The sequence below is a fragment of the Solea senegalensis genome, linkage group LG20 (assembly GCF_019176455.1).
Source record: "Solea senegalensis isolate Sse05_10M linkage group LG20, IFAPA_SoseM_1, whole genome shotgun sequence".
Taxonomy (NCBI): Eukaryota; Metazoa; Chordata; class Actinopteri; order Pleuronectiformes; family Soleidae; genus Solea; species Solea senegalensis.
This window is the reverse complement of record NC_058039.1, coordinates 14,145,757-14,170,695: the sequence shown is the minus strand read 5'-3', so window position 1 is coordinate 14,170,695 and position 24,939 is coordinate 14,145,757. Positions and strand designations below refer to the sequence as shown.

General features: G+C 39.7%; 3 protein-coding genes across 7 annotated transcripts; 1 reads left to right on the top strand and 2 right to left on the bottom strand.

Moving 5' to 3' along the window:
• The first annotated feature begins 314 nt into the window (after positions 1-314).
• scn1bb (sodium channel, voltage-gated, type I, beta b) lies at positions 315-9,346 on the top strand. 2 transcript variants are annotated; one of them, XM_044052396.1, is made up of 6 exons: positions 315-1,400; positions 1,494-1,660; positions 4,647-4,884; positions 5,637-5,778; positions 7,753-7,827; positions 8,839-9,346. In XM_044052396.1, exons 1-5 carry the CDS (start codon positions 1,352-1,354, stop codon positions 7,820-7,822), a joined length of 666 nt encoding a protein of 221 aa, XP_043908331.1. In that variant the 5' UTR covers positions 315-1,351; the 3' UTR covers positions 7,823-7,827; positions 8,839-9,346. The 2 variants fall into 2 exon arrangements, with proteins under 2 accessions (XP_043908331.1, XP_043908332.1); XM_044052397.1 differs by having other exon boundaries at positions 316-1,400; positions 8,858-9,346.
• A 203-nt stretch (positions 9,347-9,549) lies between these two features.
• naxe (NAD(P)HX epimerase) lies at positions 9,550-14,860 on the bottom strand. 3 transcript variants are annotated; one of them, XM_044052385.1, is made up of 7 exons: positions 14,781-14,860; positions 13,132-13,322; positions 12,827-12,935; positions 12,174-12,284; positions 11,857-11,967; positions 11,143-11,290; positions 9,550-10,192 (listed from the first exon to the last, which is right to left on the bottom strand). In XM_044052385.1, the coding sequence occupies exons 2-7, from the start codon at positions 13,302-13,304 to the stop codon at positions 9,993-9,995; spliced, it is 852 nt and encodes a 283-aa protein (XP_043908320.1). In that variant the 5' UTR covers positions 13,305-13,322; positions 14,781-14,860; the 3' UTR covers positions 9,550-9,992. The 3 variants fall into 3 exon arrangements, with proteins under 3 accessions (XP_043908320.1, XP_043908321.1, XP_043908322.1); XM_044052386.1 differs by having other exon boundaries at positions 13,132-13,319; XM_044052387.1 differs by lacking the exon at positions 14,781-14,860 and adding an exon at positions 14,416-14,600.
• Positions 14,861-15,325: 465 nt separating this feature from the next.
• Positions 15,326-24,026, bottom strand: LOC122786209 (lamin-A-like). 2 transcript variants are annotated; one of them, XM_044052347.1, is made up of 13 exons: positions 23,760-24,026; positions 23,038-23,390; positions 20,476-20,632; positions 19,998-20,123; positions 19,701-19,871; positions 19,379-19,504; positions 18,478-18,698; positions 17,360-17,633; positions 17,109-17,216; positions 16,903-17,022; positions 16,650-16,706; positions 15,983-16,183; positions 15,326-15,883 (listed from the first exon to the last, which is right to left on the bottom strand). In XM_044052347.1, the coding sequence occupies exons 2-13, from the start codon at positions 23,373-23,375 to the stop codon at positions 15,848-15,850; spliced, it is 1,935 nt and encodes a 644-aa protein (XP_043908282.1). In that variant the 5' UTR covers positions 23,376-23,390; positions 23,760-24,026; the 3' UTR covers positions 15,326-15,847. The 2 variants fall into 2 exon arrangements, with proteins under 2 accessions (XP_043908282.1, XP_043908283.1); XM_044052348.1 differs by having other exon boundaries at positions 15,983-16,180.
• Between the last annotated feature and the right edge of the window lie 913 nt (positions 24,027-24,939).

The following is a 24,939-nucleotide window of genomic DNA, read 5'->3' as shown; positions in this document are numbered from 1 at the left end:
TTTGGTGTCGATTGCATGTCGGACTCTTGTCTCGTTGACGGCAGGGAGACGCCATTTTGAGACCCCGCCCAACGGGAGTTCAGTTAAAGGGCCATTTCACCATTTGTTTATTTATTTTTTTTAAATGTCTCTCTCATTATTATAAAGACATTATAATCGCTATGAAGTGTCACAGTTCACACATACAAGAGGGTGAGTGTGAGTTAAAAAAAAAAACCTAATAACATTGAAGCTGGAAAACAGTCGTCACGCACATCACACGCATCTGCTCAGTCAGTCTGTCTGACACGCACACACAGGCGTTTTTACCGCAGTGTATCTGCAGCATCCTGACAGCGCAGAGGGGCAGAAGTACCGCTGCTGTGACGCAGGTGGAAAAAAAACCCACCACCACACTGTACATTTATTTATATATTTATTCATTTTTGTGTGCGGGTGTGAGGCGTTCAGGCGCACACGCTCTTTTATCTGCAATGCCAACGCGACTGAAGCATCTCTTCTACGAGCTCGGGGTCATTAGGTGGATGAGAGAGTCAGTGTTTCCACACTGAGCTTCTGTCTTCGCAGGAGAGGACACACTATTTTTTATTCTTTATTTTTTTTTCTTCGAGAGGAAACGAGGACAGGAGGCCTCTGATCCACGGCAGTAGGACACACAAGGATTATTCTTTATTTTTGCACAATTAGATTGCTATCCTTTCATTTCTTGATCGCCTTGAGAAGAGGCAGTAGCAGTTGAATTCTTATCATAAAGCATGCACAGTATATAGCTATGTATTTATGTATGTAAATGCACTGCATTTTGGACAATGGCTGGCATGTCGCTCCTTATACAAACACTCCTGCTCTAAGAGTATAGTGTATTTTTAACACAAGACATGAGGTCTAGTGATTGTTCTGTGCAGTTCACACTAGGACATCAGGGAAACAAGAACAAACACACGACATAATCAAATCTCAGGTGGTAGACCTGGGGAACACTGTGCGTGACCAGATATCGTAGATTAAAATATGCTGCTGGGTAATTAAAAGCAGACAGTGCACTGTCAATCCAGTGGAGCAATCATCTGGGGGGGTGGGAAAAAAGAAGAAGCAATAATCCCGTGGTAATAAATCCTGTGGCCATCAGGAAACTGTTGCTGGCTCGAGCCAAAGAAGAAGTGGAGACACTAACAGCTCCTCCACGGGCCTGTTAGGACGTCATAAACACAATTTTTGCACTTTATTATTTGCTCGAGGCGACATCATCACACAGGGCATCAGTTTACTTCCATTGCAGCTCTTTGGATTTGCAGATAAGCTACATTGTTATTACAATAGAGAGGAAAAACTTGAGGATCCTTTGAGGAACATGGCATTGTTACATCTACTGCTCCTTTCTCTGTTCTGCACACTGTTTGGTGAGTCTCAGTTTGATGCTTTCACATTTTCTACCTTATGTAAAGGCCATAAAGTAAATAATATTCAGACTGTTTTTTGTCTTTTGTAAACAGTGCACCAGTGTGATGGAGCCTGTGCAGAAGTGGACTCTGACACACAGGCAGTGGCAGGCAAAGGCTTCAAACTGGGCTGCATCTCCTGCAAGAACAGGAGTGAGGTGGAGGCAACGTCCTACGTTAAGTGGGAATTCATGCCCAAAGGAGAAAGCGAGTTTATTCCCGTGAGTGCACGCCTTCCATTAATGAAGCATATTTTTAGTCTGACGACTGTGTCAGAGCATCTCCGTCAGGTTTCAGCATCCAGCCGTCCATTATCATTATTATCTGCTGCTTATCCTCGGAGTATTTGAGCTTGAGCCAATCCCAGCAGACGGAGGCAGGTCACACCCTGGACAAGTCCATCACATGACCAACATGCACACACACACACACACACACTAATGGCACTTTTACATTATACAGTTGTAGCACTACTCGGCTCGACCCTGCTGTTCTGCTTTTCCTGCAATGTGATTGATAATGTGACATCATGAAAGCCAAAATTATCCAGGGTCCAGGGCTCTTCAACATTTTTCAAGCCAAGGACCCCCTAACTGTTGGAAAGATGGAGCAGGGGCCCCCTACTATATATATATATATATGTATATATATATATATATATACATATATATGTATATTTTTATATATGTGTATATATATATATAGTCTAAAATTGTCTTTATCTGTATATATTTGGGTCTTCTCTCGTTACACTTCCCAGCTGCTACAATAGCAGCAGGTGCCGCCTCACCACTTACATATTCTGCACTGGTGGTTTCTGAGGTGGGGGGTATCTCCCTTGTAGTTTTTTTGGTCAAGTCACAAAACAATCCATTTTCACTCAAAACAATGTCCATACACTTGGCATAGCAATGTTCTGGCCTCAGTAGTTGCTGGTTGACAATAGGACCTGCAGTGTTTTATCTTCTATTCAAATAACATTGCAGGTTCTCCTCTTTTGGCATTTTTTTCCAACTATACAGTTCCAGCTGGACTTGGCTCAGATTGGTATCATTTTGCATTACTATAGTACCTCCTCAACGTGGGCGGAGTCATCATAGCACGGCTGCATGAAACTGCCCTGACATTGTTTTATATGCGACACAAACAAACTAGTGACTTGTAAAGCAGTTGTATTCGTGTAACTAAATCATTAGACTTGGTTCATTAAAAAGAGTTGTTCACAGAATCGTTCAGTACATCCTAAATCACTGAACTGAAATACAACTGAATGGGTTGTGATTCGGCTCATGGTCGCTGGTTTTGGCAGTGCTGTGGCTAAATACACCCTTTGCGGACCCTTGTGACGATTTAGTATCCTGAGGCAGGGTTCCCATGGATCCATGAAATCCTCAGGGCTTTTAAAAAGTTCTTGAAAATCACCCTAAATAGACACGAGTCATTAAAAGTGCTTGAATTTGGTGCAATAAAGAGGTTAAGTTGATATTTAGATAAATGTCTCCCTTGTTTGTTACGACAACACCTACTGAACCGCCGTTGACGTGAGATTCCATGCAGAACAATGAGCGAGTAACGTGATGTCTGGCAAATGAAAACTCCAAGATCTCTGTCACATCAAAGGAAATTACCAAGACTGACTTTGACCAAGATCCCAAGGACAATCACTTGTCCAGATGCAGAGCATGCTGCAAATCAATAAAAGTGGACGCCATGGGTGAAGCAGCTCTTAACAGTTGCCCTCCCATCATGAGCTGTCTAAGCACATTCAGTCCTTGAATGTGAGGGAACTGGTCCTGGAAAGTCCTTGAATTTTGTGTCAAACAAGGTGTGGGAACCCTGCCGACAAACAGAGAAAAACCCTGTACACACCGGGATTCTACCTAAGACTGTGCTGTGAGCTTACAGTGCTCAGCACTCGTCTCATCCAAGAAACGTTCAAATTACAAGCTATTTATATAAGCACATACCTGAAACTTGAACTCTATACTGTCTGTCCACATACACACACACATTCTTACACAGCATTCTTAGTGAGACATACTCCATTAACAAGCCCCTTCCCTCATTTAAACATCTCAACTTAATACTGTACCCTAACCCTAAAACCAGGGCTTTAAAGTTGTAAGGACTTTTTGTTTGTTGGTCCTCACGAAGATACACATACAAGCACACACACACACACACAGTCCTCGATCACATGACAGCATTGGCGGTGCCGAGGTCATAGTAAAGAATCAATCGTGATATTTGACACCACGGATCATTAAAGCTTCACAGATGACACACAGCTCCATTGACCTTCTGCTGCCTCTTACAGCTCCAATAATATAGGACTCAGGTTAGCACTACCTACATCATGTTATACATTAGGAGTTAGAATTAAGAAATCAAACCCTTCCCCTCGCCCTGGGAATTTGGCAGATTTAAAATAATAATAATAATAATAATGTTCCGGAAGAAACAAAGTTGTTTATGAAATTAAGAATATGTCACAGTTTATTCTGTATTGTTTTTAAATGATGACCTTTGAATATCTATACTGTAACAAAGTATTTTCACAATCCAGAAAGGAAGAGAGAACTTGAGTGCTTGAACTTGAGTGCTTGAATTGTACTCAAGAAAGAAGTTTGGTCAATATTTTAGGTAAATGTCTCCCTTGTTTGTTAGGACGCCACCTACTGTCTCATGCCCTGCATTGCTTGATGTGCGCAGACTAGGCCTACGCTGGACAAACACTGAATCATAATTACTAGCGGTATTGTGGACACTGTCCACTGTCTCTGTCCGCCGTTGATGTGAGATTCCACGCAGAACAATGAGCGAGTGACGTTAATTAAAGAGAGAGCAAATGACAACGCGATGCCTGGGAAATGGAAATTCCAAGATCTCTGTCTCACCACAGAAAATCACAAAGACTGACTTTGACCAAGATCCCAAGGACAATGACTTTTTCCAGATGCAGAGCGTGCTGCGACATGTCTATATATAAAATAATACAATATACACGCTCTTACAAGATGCCCTCCCGTCTTAAGCTGTGTCAGCACATTCGGTCCTTGAATTAGAGGGAATTGGTCCTGGAAAGTCCTTGAAAAGTCAACCCAGGTGTGGGAATCATCAGTCAGTCAACAAATCAATCAAATGTACACCATAAACTGTATGTACGCAGATGATACATGAGCTGTTTGATGACCTTTATGCCTCCAGATCTATACCTACGATGAAAATGGCGGCACAATCGAACACGAAAGCTTCATGGACCGCTTAGACTGGAAAGGGAGCAAAAGGAGCAGCGACATCCAAGACGGGTCCATATACGTGCTGAACGTCACCTTCAATGACACAGGCACCTACCACTGTCACTTCTTTCGCAAGCTCATCTATGACCACTACGAGTTTGACACCGTGGTCAGCAAGTTGGTCCATCTCTCTGTGGTGGCGAAAGGTATGAAATCATTGGCTTAAACATTCCAGAGTGCAGCTATTGGCTGAAGCCATGTTTTGGCCAGATGGCCGCGTCAGCACGTTACGTAGCGTCATACTGGTGTAAAAATTATGACTTTATTCTCGTAAAATCACAACCATATTCTCGTCATATTACAACTTAAGTCTTGTAGTATTAGCACTTTATTTATTTTACGAGAATAAAGTTGCAATATCACAAAAAATAAAGTTGTAATATATCCAGAATAAAGTTTATGACTTTATTCTCGATATATTACGACTTTATTTTCATAAAATGATGACTTTATTTTCATAAAATGATGACTTTATTTTCATAAAATTATGACTTTATTCTCTTAAAATTATGATTTTTTCTCTTAAAATTATTATTTTACTCTCATAATGGAGAGATTACATATTTTTTTTTAGTAGTAGTAGTTTATAGAGTTGGTGAAAATGGAAAAATAAACATGTTTCATCAGATTGCCTATAGGTTGTGCTGAAAAAAGGATATAAGACACTCTACAGTATATTGCGTCTGTATTATATACGGAATGGAATGGGGGGAAAAAAGCATTCTAAGTGCTATGAGTCATAAGGATTGAGACCGAAAATCTGGGGGTCAGGATTAAGGCACAACAGGAAGTCAGGAATAATAAAGTGCAGTGAACAATGAACAGAAGAACCACTGAACTACAGCTGGGATTCTTCCTGCTCTCACACACACACTCTGTGCTGTCGTCTTCTGTGCAGCCAGCAGAGGAACAGCCTCCATCGTGTCAGAGGTCATGATGTACGTGTCCATCATCGGCCTGCAGGTCTGGCTCCTCATAGAGATGATTTACTGCTACAGGAAGATCGCCGCGGCCGGGGAGGAAGCATTACGAGAAGCAGCGTAAGTATTTGAATCATCCCCGTGCACGTGTGTACGGTTCTGTCAAAGACATGTGAATGAAAGCATTTTCGTCTTGACAGGATGACAAAAATTCTGCCCTCGTTTAATATCAATGTTTTGATATTAAAGACATTCGTCATGGACTGTTTCAAAACAACACACACCTGAGTTCAAACCTGGTCACAGCAGCTGACTTTAAAACAACCTAACAAATCTGTGCCAAAATCAATGCTTAACATAAACATCACCGTGAGCTATACATCTATTCTGAAGTAAATCTGTGCCTATGTTGCACGTGCAGTGTAATTTGACAGTCAAATTTGTGCCTTTGACCTGGAGGAAGTGAAGGAAATCAGTGTGAATTGATCGTCTGCTGTGACTGGACCTTGACTTTTCAAAATGACATTAATAAAACTAGTGCCGCCGATGCAAATAAAGCTTTAAAAAGTGTCCCACCAATCACGGTTCATACAGCAGGGCTGAAACGATTACTTGATAAATCAATTATTAATCAATCAGTTGGAGGGTTTTTTAAAGATTGTCATTATTTTCTGGGGTTTTTGCTCCATATAAAAATAAATCATTAAAACTGAATCCTTTCAGTTTGTGGACAAAACAAGACATTTTCTGAAAATAACTGTTAGTTGCACTCCAACGTCTAAGGTTATAAACTGCCACAATTGTGTTCTACAATTACAGGTACAGGCCCAGGTTTTGGTATTTATTTCTCCCATATAATAAGCAAACAATAAGCTATGTTTTGGGGGTACATTCACTATTTCAAGCATCTTTTAAGCACTTTGTCCAAAATTCAAGCACTTTTCAAAACTTGAAAACACAACATTATCAAGAATTACCTGTATGAGCGTCATTCATTACTTAATTAAGACTTATGGTGTGTTCCATTTACATTGGAAGTCGGGTCGTAAGAAACTACAGACGCAAATGTATCTCGGGGTTGCCATTGTTAACGAACCTCCTAAATGATTTTCAACGTTTTAATCCTGAGAAAGGATCCACAGATTAGACGCAGGACGACACACTTGTTTATTAAACCATTTCCGGGAGAAGATTCCAGGGATTTGGGATCTCACAGAAACTTGCGTGATTTAACGTGACTTCAGAATATAAACAGACTGTCGGCCTCAGTTAATAGCTGTTGTGTGTGTGAGATGGTTTGTGCTGAGAAACATAAAGAACTGTGGATGAAGTCATGGCTGAGTCATGGCTTGTTCAAGTTACAGTTCTAAACAAAAGTATTCTCATTGGTTATTGCAGGATTCTGCTCACGCCCCCAATCACTGTTCAGTCATAAATATCAAACATGTCAAATCAACCTAAAACTTGAAGGCATCCATTATTATCGGGACCAAAATCTGGCACAACCAATTATCCTCTAGTGTGGGGCGGGGCTTAAGCCATTGTTAGCAATGAACGTTCGGTGATAAAACGTGAACAGTGCGATCTTTACGACTGATTTACTGTGAAACAAATACAAAAAAGTGCAATTATCAGTAAAAGTAGCAAATGTTTTTACCATCAGCCATGTTAGAATCCTACGTCAGGTTGTGTGAGATTACCGAGATCTAATTCCAGTTCTGAACTCGGAAATTCCGACTTCTGACCACAACTGGAACACACCATTAGACCTTTGTAACGTTCTCTTAGGTTAATACTTTCTCTCTCTGTCTTCTCCTTCACCTGTCCTCTCATGTGTTTGTCATGTCTTCACTGTTCACATCATATTTGTGTGTTTTCACGTGTGTCTCTTTGTCTAACGTGGTGTGTTTACGTCTTGTCCTTCTCATCCCGTCATCCTCCTGCTAGTAAAAACCAAAACCAAACCCTCCCTCCTGTAAGTCAAAAAAAAGCAACCGGTCCCACTTTCATACGATCATATCTGTGTTTTCATATTATTTTCCAACAACAATACTGCCATGAATTCAAATTGTAATCACTTTTTCCTCTTTCCAGAAATGCTGAATATTTAGCAATAGCATCAGAAAGTAAAGATAACTGCGCAGGAGTGCAGGTCGGGGAATAACACAGGTACGTCTCTGTCTCACAGTCAAATGTGTCCATTATCCATTATGTCACTTGACCAGTTCTCACTTTGGCTGAGTATTGATCTTGTACGTGAAACTGTACGTGACCAGAAGCTACAGCATAATAAATGCACTCCAATTTATTACTCATTTATTCATGGTTCAGTTCCGCAGATTTATGATTTAGTATAGTGGTTTTATGCGATATATTTAACAAATAAGTGCTTTTTGAACGAGGAACATTAGCAGAAAAAGTTATCATCCAACCACATGCTGAACTCAAATTACTTTCATATTCTTAGCTGCTCATGTTAATGGAATAGAACTTCATTCATGGATCAATTATTAATTAATCGTCAACTATTTTGATAGTCTATTAATTGTTTTTTGTTTGATGGAGAGTTTCTCCAATAATAAAAATAAGTTACTATGATTTTCAGCTTCTTAAATGTTTTATTTGCTCCACTTAACAAAGAAATCATTAAAACTGAACCAAAAAAAACATTTTCTGACATTGAACGGACCACACAAGTACTCGATTATGAAAGTAACCGTTAGTTGCAGCCATAGTTGTCTTAGTAATATGATTATTGTTGTTTTGATTTTGGAAAGTTTTGTCAACTGAACCAAGATGCTAATACTATAGCACTACTTCTTATGTATATGTATTTGTCTCTCGTTTTGGTCACACCAAGCTAAAGCTGCTCTGCAAATCATTTCTACCTTCATTAAGGTTCTGATGTTTAAGTTTATGTTGAAGTTTTGGCACTCACTAGCCACTTTATTAGGCACACTGTAAACCCAATTCAGTGGCAAGAGTGTGGTACTCAGTGTCTGTTGTTGTTGCCTTTTCAAACCATTCTCTGTAAACTCCTGAATGGTTGTACGTCTCGACCATGTCGACATGCTTAAATCCACTGAGTTGCTGCCATGTGGAACGGGTGTTCTTTTGGAACGGGTGTACCTAATAAAGAGGCAGGTGAGTGTACATGACCGTAAATCTGTTTTCCTTAAGGCTCTATCGTTCGCTTCAGGCTTCTTCCACGGACTGAAAACATCCTTCCACCCTCTGACCCGCATGAAAACAAAACTGGAGAAGAAGAAAACTCTTCGTCTCATTCCTCTACTTCACCTTTTCCTTCGACAAAGTATCACACGTGGATGTGACGTACAAAGAGAGCATGGTGCCAGCTCTGTATATATTACAGCATGTTCTGCACTTCAATGACAAACACATTATGCATTAACGAGCCACATCATTGAACGCATACACAGCACACACGCAGTATTCCTCCGAACATATGAAAGTGGTGCGACGCGGAGGCCGATCGTGAAAAAAAAAAATAAATAAAAAGGAACGTTTTAACTAAATCACCGCCATTTAATGTATAAACACAGAGGCACACGTTACGTACAGTTCAGTTATTTATAAAATAGAATGTGATGGATTATGATAGACGGTCCTTACAGTTGCTAGCTGTCCTGAAAACTCTACAATGTATTAATAAAATCTGAGAAACACACAATGTAGTGAAGTCTTCATTAACGGATAAAGTCACTTTTTTATTTTGTGAAAATGTGAATAGACGAGTTTGTTGTTCTGGGAAATGTTCACACCGTTCAGACATTGTATGAACCACACAACTGATCAATTAATTGAGAAAATAACTGAATGATTAACTGATAATCAAAATAACTGAGGAAATAATGACAGCAAATGCATTGATATTTTTTAACTTTTTATATTCTGATGTGAAGAAATTTTATATTAGAAAGCTTTTTATGATACCCTTCTTTTTTAAATGTATACACTTTCACAGCCATTTACCCAAATAACCATAACCAATCAAATTCACAGATTTTAAAGGTATAGCTCAACATTTAGGTAAATCATCTTATCTGATTTCTGTCCAGAGGGAAATTATCGCTGCAAAGTGTTTTTAAAGGCTTAATTTAGCACAAAACCAGGGTTTTTAGTGACCATTTTACCACCGTCTGACTCCCAACTCCTCATTTAATGTACAACCAAGAGACTTGGGCTTTCTCCACATGGAAACAGAATGCTTGTTTGAGCCAAAATTGGATGGTAAATAAAGTAGGTAAGCATTATTTTCAAAAACGCTGAATTATTGTGAGTCACAGACGCGTCTCGGTGAAACCTACGTCCTGTTACAGTTGCAGCACACAGTCTGTGCCGGGATACTGAGGCAGGTTGAGCTCATACTTCCTCTCAAGGCCAGGAGGCACAAAGCGACCTCCGAGGAAGTGGTATCGACCCCTGAACAGGGAGGCCGACTTCTTGGGAGCGGTCAGAGAGATGAGCATGTCGGGCTGGAGTCCGTCAACGCTTCCTTGCTCCACATCCCAACCTTTTTAAAAACACACACACACAATCCTGTGAATAATCAAGCCCAGGACTCTTTTTTATTATTTTTCATGGTGAGAATTCATCACAGGCAGGTCGTTAATAACACAGTGGCAGTTCAAGGCAAGGTCAAAAGGTCACCAGAAATCAATAGATATGTTTCCTGTGGGAGCTTCAGCAGCATGTACAGCTCATTTTATGTAAGCTGGCAGCTCGATTTTCAAGATTCACACTGCTGACCCGGACATAAAGTACCTCATTACTGTAAAAAACACCTAGATTTTCAAGCTTTCAGAATTTTCTAAGAGATCACAGATATCAATTTTAGTATCAATCATTTCTTCTGTTTGCTAAAGCCCGGCCCCCACAGTAGAGGATAACGGGACAGATTTCAGTCCCAATCTGGGACAATAGTGGATGTCTTCTGATAATCTGGCCAAATTATCCTGTAGTGTCAGGGATTAACAGACACAATTTTAACGTTAATCAAACCCATCAGAGCTTTCCCAATTTCAAATTATAAGTATTAAACACATTTGATATTTACGACTTGAGCGGTGATAGTACCGCCCACTTGAAGTCCTGCCCCCCTCGACTGAAGTAAGAGTAAATGTGACCTAATACTAACCCTTATCACTCGACACTGACCTGCTTTTATACTTTTATTTTGCTACTTCTGCCTCGGTTCTGTGTGATTTGGACAACTTTAAGACCCGCCTCCTTTATTGAAGTTTGGTTAACCATGACCTAATCTTAACTCTCATCACTTGATACTGGTCTGTTTTTCTGTCTTACTTTGCTACTTCTGTCTTCTTGTGTAGTTCTATGTGATTTGGACAATGCGAAGTAAATAAATTTCAGCCGCCTACAATGAGAGGCGATGACAAATATTTCAATATTTGTTACACCGTTAAGTCTCTTCATCTCCTCCTCTTGGAGTGTGTGTCCACTGACCTGATGGGATGTCGACGCTCGCTACGGGAACTGTGGTTTTCTTCAGCACATCTAAGATGGAGCCAAAAGGTTCTCGCACGGCGCCTTTGAAGCTGAAGCCGAAGATGGCGTCGATCACCAGGTTGTAAGCCTCGTCGACCACTTTGGCCTGACGAGATTAAAGTATCCAGAGAAATTTGATGTTGTTGTTTTTTTGTTTCCACAGCCTCACAGACATCACTAACAAACCAGCAAAGCCACTAATCCAGACTAGGACTAGAAGTAGTACTGGACACCAAAAATCATCATATTTATTATCTTGAATAAAAACACTAAATAAATAAATAGTATATATATATTGATAAAAAAAAATACATGCAATGAACAAAATAGACCTAGCACAATTTGAACACATTTATACTCAATAACACACATAAATATCCTTCATTTAACATTAAAAAGCCAAAGAAAGTGTATTTTAAGAAAAAGTAAACTTTTCACGATTCCAGAGAAACAACCAGCTTTATATCCACTGAGATGCAGTCTAAAAATATCCAGATATTATTTATAAGCCATAACGCCCAGCCCTAATCCAGGGATTTCATCTAACAGGGAGATCTAATCTTCCTTGATTCTGTTAAATAAAATGCATTCTCATGAACACAGAGAGCAGAAAACATTTCCATTTCCACCACTGTGAACAAAGCTGCTGCATAATACATGAACACAACAAACCTCAGGCATCTCAGTCAAGAAAGGGATCTCCATTTTCTGACACTGTGTGGTCAAGCCCTGGAACAGAGGCTTGTTTGGCCTCTTTGGATACAAGATGGCCGGCTCATAGCCCTGCAGAAGAAGGAATATGATTCTTGTTGTAAACTAAAATAACTGTAAAGTAAATGTGGTTATTAAGTGGATGTAGTAGAGCAGAAATAGGGAATCAGCTTAGTCTAACTGTGTCAGGCTCCGACAAAAAACACATGTTGTACAGGTTGGGGTCGGGTTCAGTGATTATTCTCTCTGATTTGGTCGAGTTCAGACAGGACACTCACAAAGAGCTTCAGGTGTCGAGCACAGACAAGTCCGTCTCCTCCGTTGTTACCAGGTCCACAGATCACCAGCAGAGAAGGACGAGCCTTGACCAGGGAAGTGAGTGGATACGCCTGCAGACAAAAACAAACAAACACAACAAAGAAAACAAAACAAAAAACACAGGTATCAATACAGCATCACACAGACTGCTCACAGCAGCTGCTCAAACAGAAAAGTCTCTCCTGAGGTGGAATCACAAATCCAAGTAATCTGATTCTATTTCGAGCTGCAAAATTAGGGCTGAATTTCCCATGGGAATAAATGGGAATTTTTCAAAATTGAAGGTTGGGCACTTATCAAGGGAATATCAAGTGAAGAAGAATCAATTCCCATGGAAAATGTCCTATTTGGAATAATTCCAAAACTCCAGAACAAATGTTCTCATAGAAAGTTTCTGGACATTTACAAGGAATATTACGCCCCTTTGCAACCGTAATTCTATTATTACTTTTACACTTTACATTATGTGTCATTATCTCACAGCTCAAGGATGATGTCTTCAGCTGACTTTTTGTTTGTCAAAAACACAAATATATCCATCTCATTATAATGTATGAGACAGCATTATATTTTCTACTATAAACAAAAATAAAAGCCTTGCTTGACATCCCACCCGTGTGATGGCCGTGGCACAGCTAAGTCCAGCCAGCTCCATCAGCTGGTCCACGCTGAAGCCGTATTCACTGAAGAGCTCCTCGTCGATGTGCTGGGCCTCCTCCTGCCTGCAGAGCATCAACAGCTCAGTCTGGAGCCACAGATAATCTGTGTGATCGGCGTTGAACTAGTCTGACATAAGACTAGGGGTTGGAATCACGGGGTACCGCATGATACGATACGATATGCAATACATGGTCCACAATACGATACGATGTATCGATTATCATATTGCACAGGAAAGGAATGTGTATAAGACCTTACCCGAGATATTTGATGGTCTGTGCCATGGTGGAAGCTGCTCTGCTGCTGAAACAGTCTTGTTTGTGGTGGTTAGCTGCGGTGGACAGAGGACATGTCCCCCTCTGAGCGAGGACCACAGCGGCTCGAGAGGTCACCAGGACACCAATCCCAAACAGAGCCCGCACGTTCAACATCCAGAGGGACACAAACTGCTGGAAGAGACAAGGAAAGAGTGAGGACATTTTCCCCCCCACATGATCACATGACTTAATGAACTGATAAAAGTGTAACTGTAAAAACCTCGACTGAAACAAGGAACCTTTATTGACATGAAAAATACTCTGTGTGCATAGATCTGGGCAGAAAAAACTGTTAAATATTATATTTCACAGCAAAATAAGAAAAACAAAACGTGTCTTTCCTTCTTTCACCCATGACTTCCTGTTCATTGAAAAAATAAATTATAAAACATATAACTTAATAGAAAAAAGATATACATAAATGTGGGAAAATTCTGCCTGAAAAACTATTATTATTATTGTTCTACAAATACATTTCTTCTAAGCTTATACATTTTATCTTTCTTTTGACACTTTCCAAAAAAAAGTGGCAAAAGCACCTTTAACTGCTTATTTTTGATCCATGAATATAAGTATAAGTATGTAAGTAGTAAGTATTATGTATTAAATTTCTACAAATCAAAAAATGAAATACAAACAATTCTTTCACAAATTAAAGTGGCCAAAGTTAGCGGAAAAAACAATTCTCCTCAATAACATGTGGGGGTAAAACATACGATATTATCACGATATTTAAGTCACGATACTGCAATAAATTCATGAAACGGCTCAAGTGAGAGTGAGCACTTGGCACCATCTAGTGGACAGATACAAAACTAAAAATTTAATATTTATGTGTCAGTTAAAAAAATATATGCTATAAATATATGCATATATGTATATGTATTTATATATTAATATTTGGTGTCTCATTAGCGATATAGGCAAAACATGTGATATTTCACTATAAACCCCGAAAAAACAGATTATTAATATTATTTCACATTAGCTGCATTTTGATCTTTCTTTTGCCATTTCTTTCTCCACTGAAAATGCACAAATGCACAATTATCATAATTATTATAATTTCAGACTCTAAGACAAGACAATTAATAACTATGTGCTAAAATCTCTAAAAAAAAAAACACAATACAAACAACTCTGACATAGATTTAAGTGACAACAGCCTGAGTAGTTTTAATTTATATATTATGCTGTTGTTGTTTTGAATGTTGTCATTACTTACCACGTTTCACCTGGGTCCACTTTTAATGTAGTTCACTTTTTTAAACAAGCTAACTTGTAAAGTACCCTGTCCAAGTAAATGACAGCGTCATTATAGTTTGTTGTTCTTGCTCAGGTTTGGTTTTTGCTGCACTTTGTGAACAATAAACGACTTTAAACACACAAACAACAAGTTGAATTTAAACAAATGTTAGATACTTCAAGGTTTGCTGTGCAAGTGTTAGCTAACCTTAACTATTGCTATGTTCTCTGCTGATTCATGACATGACAAAAATACGTAAGAAACATGGGGGGAGAAAAATCCGTTTTAAAACAATTCAATAAACAAGTGTGTCCTTGAAAAGTGAACAATGACGCAGAACTTACAGGTCAATAATGAGCTGATAAACGACCAGAAGAAACGTGCAACGAGACTTAGAACGCAAACTGTCATCTACTTCCGGTTATGAAAAGTTCAATCAATGCTTTTCAATTTCAAAATAAAGCTGTATCGCTAGTTCAAGTATTGTGTGCTGAAGTTCCACATGACGGGATGTCGAATAATGCTTTTATTGTGAAAAGTAGAAGCGGAAAAGTATTGGAACTGCTCTTAAAATTTTACCAAAGTAAAAGAACAAAATTACTTTACCTATCTAGTATCAAAATAAAATGACATATCATTTAAAATAGTCAATTTCAGACACTGGACAACTATTATTGAGTTAAACTAAAAATAATAACACTCTAAGTAGTAAACTATTTTTGTGATGATTTTTGACTTGATCTTTTTTTTTTAATATATAGTAACCAATAATGCAAATACATTTAAAAATGTATTGAAAATGGCCTGCAAAATTGTATTATTTTATGCTGTGATAAGAAAGAGACATTTTTATTAAACATATTTGTTGAATATGGCGAGTAAAACAGAATTCAGAAAATATGTTTATTGATACAAATGTTACAAAAGTTACACAAAATTCAGTGAATCTGAAACAAGGCTGGGGTCAATTTACTTTAGCTTGTGGAAAAGAAATACGCTTTTTGTTTTTTCTCTCAAAGTAACTGAATAAAAAATAATTCACCACAGCCCTGCTGCGTCAGTATAACCAAGTAATTGTTGATGCATTTTTATTATTTAAAAAAAGCACAAATTTTTATCAGAAAATACTTGGTTTGTTTTTTGTTAGAATAAACTTACACAAACTTACGGTCAGGTTGATGAAAGTTCCAATTCTTCATGTCACCAATACAAGTGGAAGAAAAAGGCTTACATGAAATTCAAGAAAATATTTCAAAAGCATGCCTTGGTACATCAAAAAAACATTCCATACAATACCATGAAAATCAAAATCATTCCAGCGTACAATAGAGGAACTTAAAAACTACAACTAGAAACTAGAGAACTAATAACTGAAAGTTTAAGTGATGCAAAAAAACGTGGCACGAGGGCTTCACATGATTGGACAGCCTTCCATTCTGGCTCCAGTCTATGATAAAAAAAGAAAGAAAAAAACAAATTAGTGCCCATTTTTATACACAAGATCAAAGTAAGATCATTTATCTGCATTTAATTTGTTTAAACACACCCTGCGAGGAGTGCTGGTGCCGAACATGTAGGAGTGCGGCGGCAGCAAACCCTCAGAGATGCCGCCGCTGCGGAAAGAGCGGGAGGCCGAGCTCACGGAGCAGTTGTTGGATTTGTCCGAGGGGAGTCCACACGAGCCGCACACCACGGTCCTGCTCCGCAGGTTGTACTCACTGTCCCCACAAGTGCTGTGAGCCACCTGCTGAGGCAAAGAGGTCCAATACTCATCAACATCAGAAGTTATTAACAGTTTGAGTGTTTTTTTTCTTCAAGTGGAAATGCAAAATAATGTCTGGTTGTAGGTTCTCAAATGTGAACACTGCAAAAACAGCCCAATTAGAAACAAGCTAAATATTCTTACATTGATTTAAATATTTGTGGAAGCTAATTTTGCTCTTACTTTTAGCTCATTTTAGCTTTTACACTGCAAGAAACTGGTTCTCAAGAAAGTAAGTAGAATATGAGTAAGCCTCATTTCAGGGGATCTTATAGTGTATTTATATTGTACTGCACAAGAAATTGGTTTCAGAGAATAAATATTTAAATATTTGGAACTTTTACAGCAACTGACGTGGCCCTTTTATTTTTTGACTGGCAAATAGATCTCTGCAATTTGAATATCCTGTGATGTAAATACAGGACGTTCATGTCGATTTCATTCCTCTCACCATGTCATCATCATCTTCTTCAAACTGTGTGCGAGTCACTTTCCTCATCGCCATTTCCTGTAAGGAACAAAAAAAAAGTATTGTTGTTTTTGCACAAAATGTAGCAAAAGAAAGTATTTATAGTTACTGATAATCAAAATTATGATAGAATATAATTTAATTTAGAGCTTGATCGTCTGAAAACCAATGCAATAAAGAAGTATCCTAAATAAGACTAATAACTTTGATAAAGAGTGCAGTAAATTCGACATACCTCTCCATTAGCACTGATCAGTGTGGTCTGGAACAAGTCTCCGGTTCCCCAGGACGGCTGAGTCTTCCACACCAGGTCAGAGGGAGGATTGTGGACTCCACCGGCACCAGAGGCCCAGATCTGATGACCGTGCAGGAAAGAAAAATAACTATACATAAAAAGCAGCTGCTGATTGTTGGGTGTTGATGAAAGAGGGCGCTGCTTACCGTGACCCTCTGTCCGGCCTTCAGGGTGAATTTAGCCGGGAACTTGAAGACAATGGATGAACCAGATCCCACCTGACGCTTCAGCTGCCAGTTCCCTAAATTCTGATCCTGCAGGAAGAGAAGTTAAAGGTTAAGATTAAGATTAAGAGACTTTCCCAAAACAACTGGGTGATTACAAATGTGCCTCGGATTGTTAGAGCCTTTTATTTCAAAGTTTTATCTGACTAATAGACAAACATTCATCTTTTCACCTCATCTGCTTTGTTGCTGAGTCGGACATATTTCCCGTCCAGGTCCACCTCCTCCACAGTGACCCGCCCACTGGCCGAAGCCTGCTGGGTGATGCGGGTGCGAGCCACAGCGCCCCCTGTGAAGCTGGAGGCCTCACTGTCCGTGTCGTTGGGGCGTCGCCTCTTGACAGGAGAACTCTGAGCACTGCAGTGGACCGACCGAGAGTGAGCAGCCGACACCGAGGTACGACTTCCTGTCACTCTGGTGGGAGGAGGACTCGGGGACAGGCGTAGCCTATAGGGTGGAGGTCAAGACTCAAATTAAAGCTGTAGTGCGTAATTTATATTATTGCCCTGTCTCCATTTTTTGATGGACCAATCTGATTTTTGGTACGTGATCACCCATGTACGGTCCCATAAAATTTTGGTAAGAATCTATTCATTAGTAACGTAAAAAAGAAAGAAATCCCCATTTCTTACAATGAGCAAAACTGTAAAACAAATCAAAGAATCATATCTCTGTGAAAACTCATTGGATTTGAACAGAATTTGGTATGAGTATTCAGGAACAGACTATGCTTCTAGACCTAACCCTTTAAATTTGTCCCGCGTTTAGCAACTTCCTGTCTGCCATTTTTGTCAGATGGTAAGAATCTACCCACTGATGATCTTACAAAAATGATTAAATCTATATTTTACAATAGGCAAAACTGTCAAAATTGCTAAAATATTTCCATCAAAACTCAACCGATTTGAGCGAAATTTAATATGTGTATTCAGGATCAGACACGCTACCGACAGATTATGTTTCATAAAGATCCAAATCAGATTATGGATTTGGCGGCCATCTAAATTTAATATCGGAAATCTCATTATACAATTTCGGCAGATCTATACAGATCCAGAAAGTTCTTTTGGATCCGAAGTGGATTCAAATGTAAACATTTCTGGTGCCAGTACTGTATGTAAAACACAGGTGACAAATATAAAGATAATCCCACGCCAATGAAAACATAACCTCCTTCACGGAGGTAATAATGTTATTTTGTTTCTATTCACAAAGACCAAGCTGAGGCTAATGATAACATCGACAACAAAAATCGCCAAAGGTGACGTAGTGCAGCTTTAAGCCATCCGACCTCTGCTCCTCTCCCTCCAGCAGCTTCCTGTAGGCACATATCTCCATGTCTAGGGCCAGTTTAACGTCCAGCAGCTCCTGATACTCGTCCAGCTGCTGCTGCATGCGCTGCCTCATCTCCGTCATCTCTCTGTCCTTCTCCCCCAGCAGGCGACGCGTGGTGTCCCGCTCCCGAGACAACGCGTCCTCCAGGTCCCGGATCTTAGCCTCACGGGCCGCCAACTATAAAATAACACGCGAAGACAAGCAGACTAGATTAGATTATTGAAAACAAATAAATAATCCAAGTAAAAATAACGTGCAAATATAGAAGATACTTTCAGATTGACTTATTTTTAATAATCTGAAAACTCTTTTTACAGATTAGATATGATTAAATTAAATTGTTATCCACACTTATCGTTGCAGCAACAATAAAATAGAGCACAATAAATATAAAGAAAGGATGGTCAATTTAGTGCCTGAAAAAATAATGTAAAAATGCATTAATCTTTGAAATGTCTGCAAGAGAATAAAGGGCAAAGAGCATCAGTTGTTTTTTTGGAGAATTAATACATTCTTTTTATATTTTAATACTTAATTAATATTTTTTGTCTGTCTGCAGAGTGCAAGAGGCGGGTGTAACTTTACGAGAGCGGGACTACAAACAGGGGGTGGGACTTCAAGTCACACAGAACCACATGAGGAGTAGTGAGACCCTATTTAACTGTTTAAATTTAATTATATGACATGTTTCATACAAAAGCAGATCATTTAACGTTGTTATTAAAATAGTGATATTTTTTTTACGTAATGGGGAGAAAATAACTTTTATTGTGGTTTTGTGTCATTTGGACGACTTGAAGTACAGCCTCCTGCTCATAGTCCCGCCCCCCTATCTTGCAGCTTGCTGATGCATTCACCTGTTTCTGCAGCTGGCTGAGCTGAGCAGATGTGGACTCCAGCCGCATCCGAGTCTGCTGCAGCTCCTCATGAGTTGCTCCGACCAGGTGGCTGTTTCTGTCTGCAGACTGACGAGCATTTTCAAGCTAAGAAAAGAAAAGAAGAGACAATCAACAAGGCAAAACCTAAACTGTAACTTCACTCTGAATTTCAATCTCATTTCTTCTTGTGAAACTAACTGTGTGCTTCAAATCTGATGCATCTGATGATGTTTTCATCAGATATTTATTCTGCATTTTGTCAGAAAACGACCACTAGTCCACGTTCAGGTGTAGGACGTACCTTGCTGTTGTAGGTCTTCTCAATCTCCTCCTTGTACAGTTTGATCTGCAGCTCGTGCTGGTTGCGCATTTCCACCAGCGCCTCGGCCAGTTTGCTCTCGAAATCCTGCTGGTGTCCGTTGTCCAACTCAACCATACGTGACTCGTGACGCCGTTTACTCTCCCGCAATTCCTGTTGTTGGAGAATTAGATAAATAAAATGTATTATTTTTCTGAATTGAAAATGTTCCGAGATTTGCATAAGATAAGACAGATGATGTTGATGTGAAGGAAAGTCAGTGGAGAATGTTAGTCTGACCTCAGAGTGCAGGCTCTTCTGAAACTCCAGTTCCTCCTTCAGAGTCTGGATACGATTTTCTCCGTCCACTCTCCTCAGCATCTCGTCCTGCAGCTGCTTCCTGGCATCGTCCAAACCTGTGTTTAGCTAAGAAAGCAACAGAAAACCCCAGAAACTGAATATTAGCTCAAAATAAAGGTAAGTGGGAAGACTGTCCTTTAATGAAATCCACCTGAGTCCACCTGCTGAACTCAGCTACAAAGAAGTAATAAAAACTGTTTTATTTGGAAAAGAAACTGAGGTCCTTTCAAAACTCTGAGTCAGAATAAATGGCTCGTTGGTGGACATGAGCCGAATTATGTTCCACAAAGTGGAAAACATGCAAGTAAGGTAATTGAAAGCCGGGCATTATGCTTGGCTGAGAAGATTGAGAAAAAAGATTGAGCCCAGATGTGTTTCCGCTGAGTATTAAACTGAGTGGGTGTGCGTTTGACGTTACCTTGGCGAGCTGGGCCTTCAGATCCCGATTCTCCACTTCCAGGTTGCGCTTCTCTCCCAGAGCCGTAGTCAGTGTCGCATCCTTGGAGTTGAGCAGAGCCTCCAGATCTTTGAGCCTCTGCAGAGCTGCCACTAGTTCAGACTCCTTTTTGGTGTTTCTGTAAACACATTAGACTTTTCTCATGAAACTGAAATTTCAAACGCGGTATTAATGCCGAGGAAATGACAATGACAACACAATTTTTAAGTTGTCTGTAGAAAACACAGTATAATTTAAATGGAAAACTCTAATAACCAACTCAAGCCTCATTTTAAAGCATCAAGTTTTGTAGTTTAGCTGGTGCCATCTTGGTTTTTTAAACCAGAAGAAGCCATCTATGGATGAGAGGGTGAGGATTTAATGTGAGGGGTGGGGCTTACTGAGAGCACAAGGAATGTTCTAAATCCATGGTTCAAACTGTGGTACACGTACCCTGGTATAAACAGTAGAACTGATTTTCCTCCAAATACCACCAGAGGAAGCTTGTGTACCAGTGGCGGTACACATACCGCAGTTTAAGAACCATGGATTTAGGGTAGAACATCTACAGCCACATGTTCCTGCCTCTAATTCAGTTAAAAATATTTTTTAAAGTGTCCATTGAAACCAGATTTTTCAGTTTCAGACAACCTCGTAGTCCTTGTAAAGAAGGAGCCACAGATTTAAATGCCCTTTTTTCCTAAATCAGTATGGACACTTGGAACGGACAAAAGTCCTTTGATTAAAGTCAGTAAATCTTCTGTACTAAATGTAGGCCTGAAGATACACTGACTATGTTGAGGATTTTCCACTTAGGACGTCCATATTTCTCTGTAACCTAAGAAGTGGAAACTGAATTACTACACTTTCCTTTACAGGGCGTAATGAAACAAATATGAGCTATTTCTGAATTTAAGGATGTAGCCTTTAGATGAAGCGGAGACAGAGGAAAGACCTCGGTGCGTATGACTCATACAGACCACAGGGATCTGCGTCCAGTCCCGTGTGTCTGGTAGCCACAAGCCACAGCCGTTGGTGTTTAGCCTGCACGTTGCCACGGCAACCGCTTTGGCTATGCCAAACACACAGGGGCCGCCATCTCAATATTTATGGAAAAACATAATGGAGGCAGAGAGTGGAGCCTTCTAAATACTGCCACGTATTGTGCACACAGTGATTACTTTTGAGGGGGAAAGAGTTAGTCATCAAGCTCTGGATGTGGCAGTTCATGTGGAGAAGACGAGTGGAAGCCCAACGTCAAAGTGCAGTGAGCAATGGGGAGGGTATGCTCATGGCAGGGAGTGGCTGCCGGAGAGGTTTTAAGACATCAGTTAACAGGGAGCTAATGACTAACTATGTTTATTATTTATGTGCAGAGATGTTTAAGACATAAACACGGCGACTGTAAAGACTTTCACTCGTGAATAAACAGGCAAAGTGATGAAGAAAAATAGAGAAAGATCTAATCAAAGGGATTTCAAAAAGCCTTTAGGGCAACTGATTATCAGATTAACAAAATATCTGGATCACGAGTGTGTGTGGTTTTTTCTTTCATTCTTTGATCATCTTGAAAAAGATGAAATTTGCTTTATTTTAAGTTCTCCCTGAACAATTGAGCCCTAACATCAGCGAGCCGCCATTTTAGAGCTTTAGGTTTCATAGTTAGGCAGAACCAAGAGATGGCCTGGGGGTGTGGCCTAAACTTGAGGGGTGGGGCTTACTGTTGAGCATGGGGAATGGTGAGTCACCGTTCATGACCTTTGCGGTCAATTACACCATAGTCACACTCTAAAAGCAAACAATACCTGCTGAAGCTATCCAGCTAACAAGCTAGACCTAACATTGACAGCAAGTTTTGGCTCTTTCTGATTTCAGTTTCACGTTACTATTTTTGTTTCTAAGATAATTATTGTGCGACTTTGTCTTTTTTAGTCTGGCTTTAATTGTGTCTTTTAAAGTCTGGCTTTAATTGTGAATAAACCTAATTTCACAAACATGCAGGGAATCCCCTGAATGCTAACAAGCTAGCTCCACCATTGCAACTAGTCTCAGAATGTTCAAATAAAATTCTCCCGTCAAGAAAAGAAATTTCACATTATTGTTTTGCTTATCTTATATTTTCTAAGATAATTATTGTGCTATTTTGTCTTTTTAAGGTCAAAAGTCTGGCTTTAATTGTGAACAAACTACATTTCACAACACTAGTAGAGACGTAGTACAAAATGTACATAATTATTTAAATGAAATTTATTATAAATTTTTTGTGCTTCTGGTGATTTAATAAGCACCATATTTTCATCTTTTTCCCAGCAACAAAACCAGTTTATTTTTGTTTCTACCATAAATCTTTTAAATTGCAAACGTCTGGCTTCAATTGTGAATAAACTACATTTCACAAACACACAGGGGTGGATTTAAGGAATCTGGGGCCCGAACATAATGGGACCCCATTAAAAAGTACCCCCACCCGACATATTCCTCCTTTTTCTCCAGTTGCGCCACTAATAAACACACACAAACCAGAGTGTTGCAGCTGTAACTCACCTGGCCTTCAGCTCTTTATAGTCTTCCTTCAGTTTGCCCAGCTCCAGCTGCAGACGAGCTCGCTCTTTGGCCACAGAGTCCAGAGTTTGGCGGGCATCAGCCAGCTCGGCCTCGTAGGCGGCCTTCAGACCTGTCAGCTCCCGACTGACCTCCGTCTCAGACTCGGTGATGCGCAGACGCAGCCCGGCATTCTCGACTTCCAGAGAGCGGACTTTGTCGATATACACAGCCAGGCGATCGTTTAGGTTGCACAGATCCTCTTTCTCCTGGAGCCGGGTGATGCGGTTGGGTGACAGTGGTGTGTTCGCACCTCGGGGAGTGTTTTTGGGTGTCGCCATTGCAGCTGTCTGTTCCTGTACCACACACAAACATAATTATCCACCTACTGATCTTATAATAGTTGGTTTAGCAAGCACGATAAATGTACAGGATTTTGTTAAATTTAGGTTTGAATGCAAATACTTGGCTTTAATTCACAGTAGTTTAGTCTACAAACTAAACATGAACCACAGTTACTATCAAACAAACCAAATAAAAAGTGATGGAAAACATCTGAAAGCAACAGCAAAACCATAAAAAGTCATGACTGCAAAGTATAAACTGCAAAGATTGAAATTACTCGAAAGACATGGGCGGGTCATCGACTCCACCCAAAAAAATCAAATACATTTCTTGGCACAATTAAAAAGAAAAAAACTTGGACCGGCTGAAGCAAGTTTTACCTTTTTTTTTTTAAAGATGGTCAGAAGAAGAGGAAAGTGTGATGTGACAGGATTTATTGGCTGGTCTGTTGATTTTCTTTGTCGCTTTGTGATCTCAGGTCGTGTCCTGGTTCTCCAGCGGTGTTCAGTCTGTTACTGCACTGTCTGCAAACTCATCAGTGCCCATGTAGGAAAGAATGAGATGGGAGGAGAGAGGTTGGCCTCAAGTTTGGCAAAATTACTCTCTCTCTCTCTCTCTCTCTCTGTGTCTGTCTCTCTCTCTGGGTCTGTCTGTCTCTCTCTCTCTCTTCTCTCTCTCTCTTTGTGTCTGTCTCTCTCTCTGTGTCTGTCTCTCTCTGTGTGTCTGTCTCTCTCTCTGGGTCTGTCTGTCTCTCTCTCTCTCTCTCTCTCTCTCTCCCCCTCTCTCTCTCTCTCTCTCTCTCTCTCTCTGGCAGTGCAGTCTGAATGAATGAGTCACCCTCTACTCAAACAAACTTGCAGATCCATGTGATACGCACAGGGAATTATTTTAAGCACATTTATTGCTCAAGTGTGGAGTGCAAGTAATTTACAGTATTAGACTCAAACCGCACGGCTCATTATTGTCTATTTAACTTGAAAAAATGTGTTGTATACCTACTTTATGACTGTTTTAACACTAAAATAGGATTGGAGCCTTACTGCAGCCTGTTTATATGTGCAAAAGTGCCTCAAGTAAAAAATAATGTTGGTTTCTAAATATATTTAACCACTTTAACCCACATGGAGATACCAGTATTTGGAAAAATTCCATCTAAAACAAAACATCTTCTGCATGTTACAATTTGACAACTATTTTAGAGTCTTCTTGAGTTAAAAATGTTCCACTGGTAGTTTGGCAAGTCGGAATTTCCAACTCGGAGCAAACGGTCCTTCCTGAATTTCCATGATGACTGCCATTATACAAACACTGCGAGGCTTACGCGTTACATTAACAGCACTTCTGTTGTATTTGTTTCACACATTACTGTGCTATTTTATCTTTTAAAGTGCCAAGACTGACTTTAATTGTGGATAAACTACATTTCACAACACTAGTAGAGACTTTTTGTACTAAGTGATTATGTACAAAAAGTACATAATGACTTAAATTAAATAGCTAATTCTCTGTGCTTCTGGTGAGTTAACTGGCACCATATTCTCATTTTTCTCCCAGCAATAA

Bases quoted from the DNA above. Each gene is read 5' to 3' on its own strand.
- scn1bb (XM_044052396.1), top strand. From the start codon at position 1,352: ATGGCATTGTTACATCTACTGCTCCTTTCTCTGTTCTGCACACTGTTT. The intron at 1,661-4,646 runs GTGAGTGCACGC...TTATGCCTCCAG, and splicing joins GAGAAAGCGAGTTTATTCCC to ATCTATACCTACGATGAAAA. The intron at 4,885-5,636 runs GTATGAAATCAT...TCTTCTGTGCAG, and splicing joins TCTCTCTGTGGTGGCGAAAG to CCAGCAGAGGAACAGCCTCC.
- naxe (XM_044052385.1), bottom strand. From the start codon at position 13,304: ATGTTGAACGTGCGGGCTCTGTTTGGGATTGGTGTCCTGGTGACCTCT. The intron at 12,285-12,826 runs GTGGGATGTCAA...TTTTGTCTGCAG, and splicing joins GTGCCACGGCCATCACACGG to GCGTATCCACTCACTTCCCT. The intron at 10,193-11,142 runs GTCAGTGGACAC...GTTTTTAAAAAG, and splicing joins GAGCGTCGACATCCCATCAG to GTTGGGATGTGGAGCAAGGA.
- LOC122786209 (XM_044052347.1), bottom strand. From the start codon at position 23,375: ATGGCGACACCCAAAAACACTCCCCGAGGTGCGAACACACCACTGTCA. The intron at 20,124-20,475 runs GTAACGTCAAAC...TTGCTTTCTTAG, and splicing joins TGAAGGCCCAGCTCGCCAAG to CTAAACACAGGTTTGGACGA. The intron at 17,023-17,108 runs GTAAGCAGCGCC...CACGGTCATCAG, and splicing joins AGGCCGGACAGAGGGTCACG to ATCTGGGCCTCTGGTGCCGG.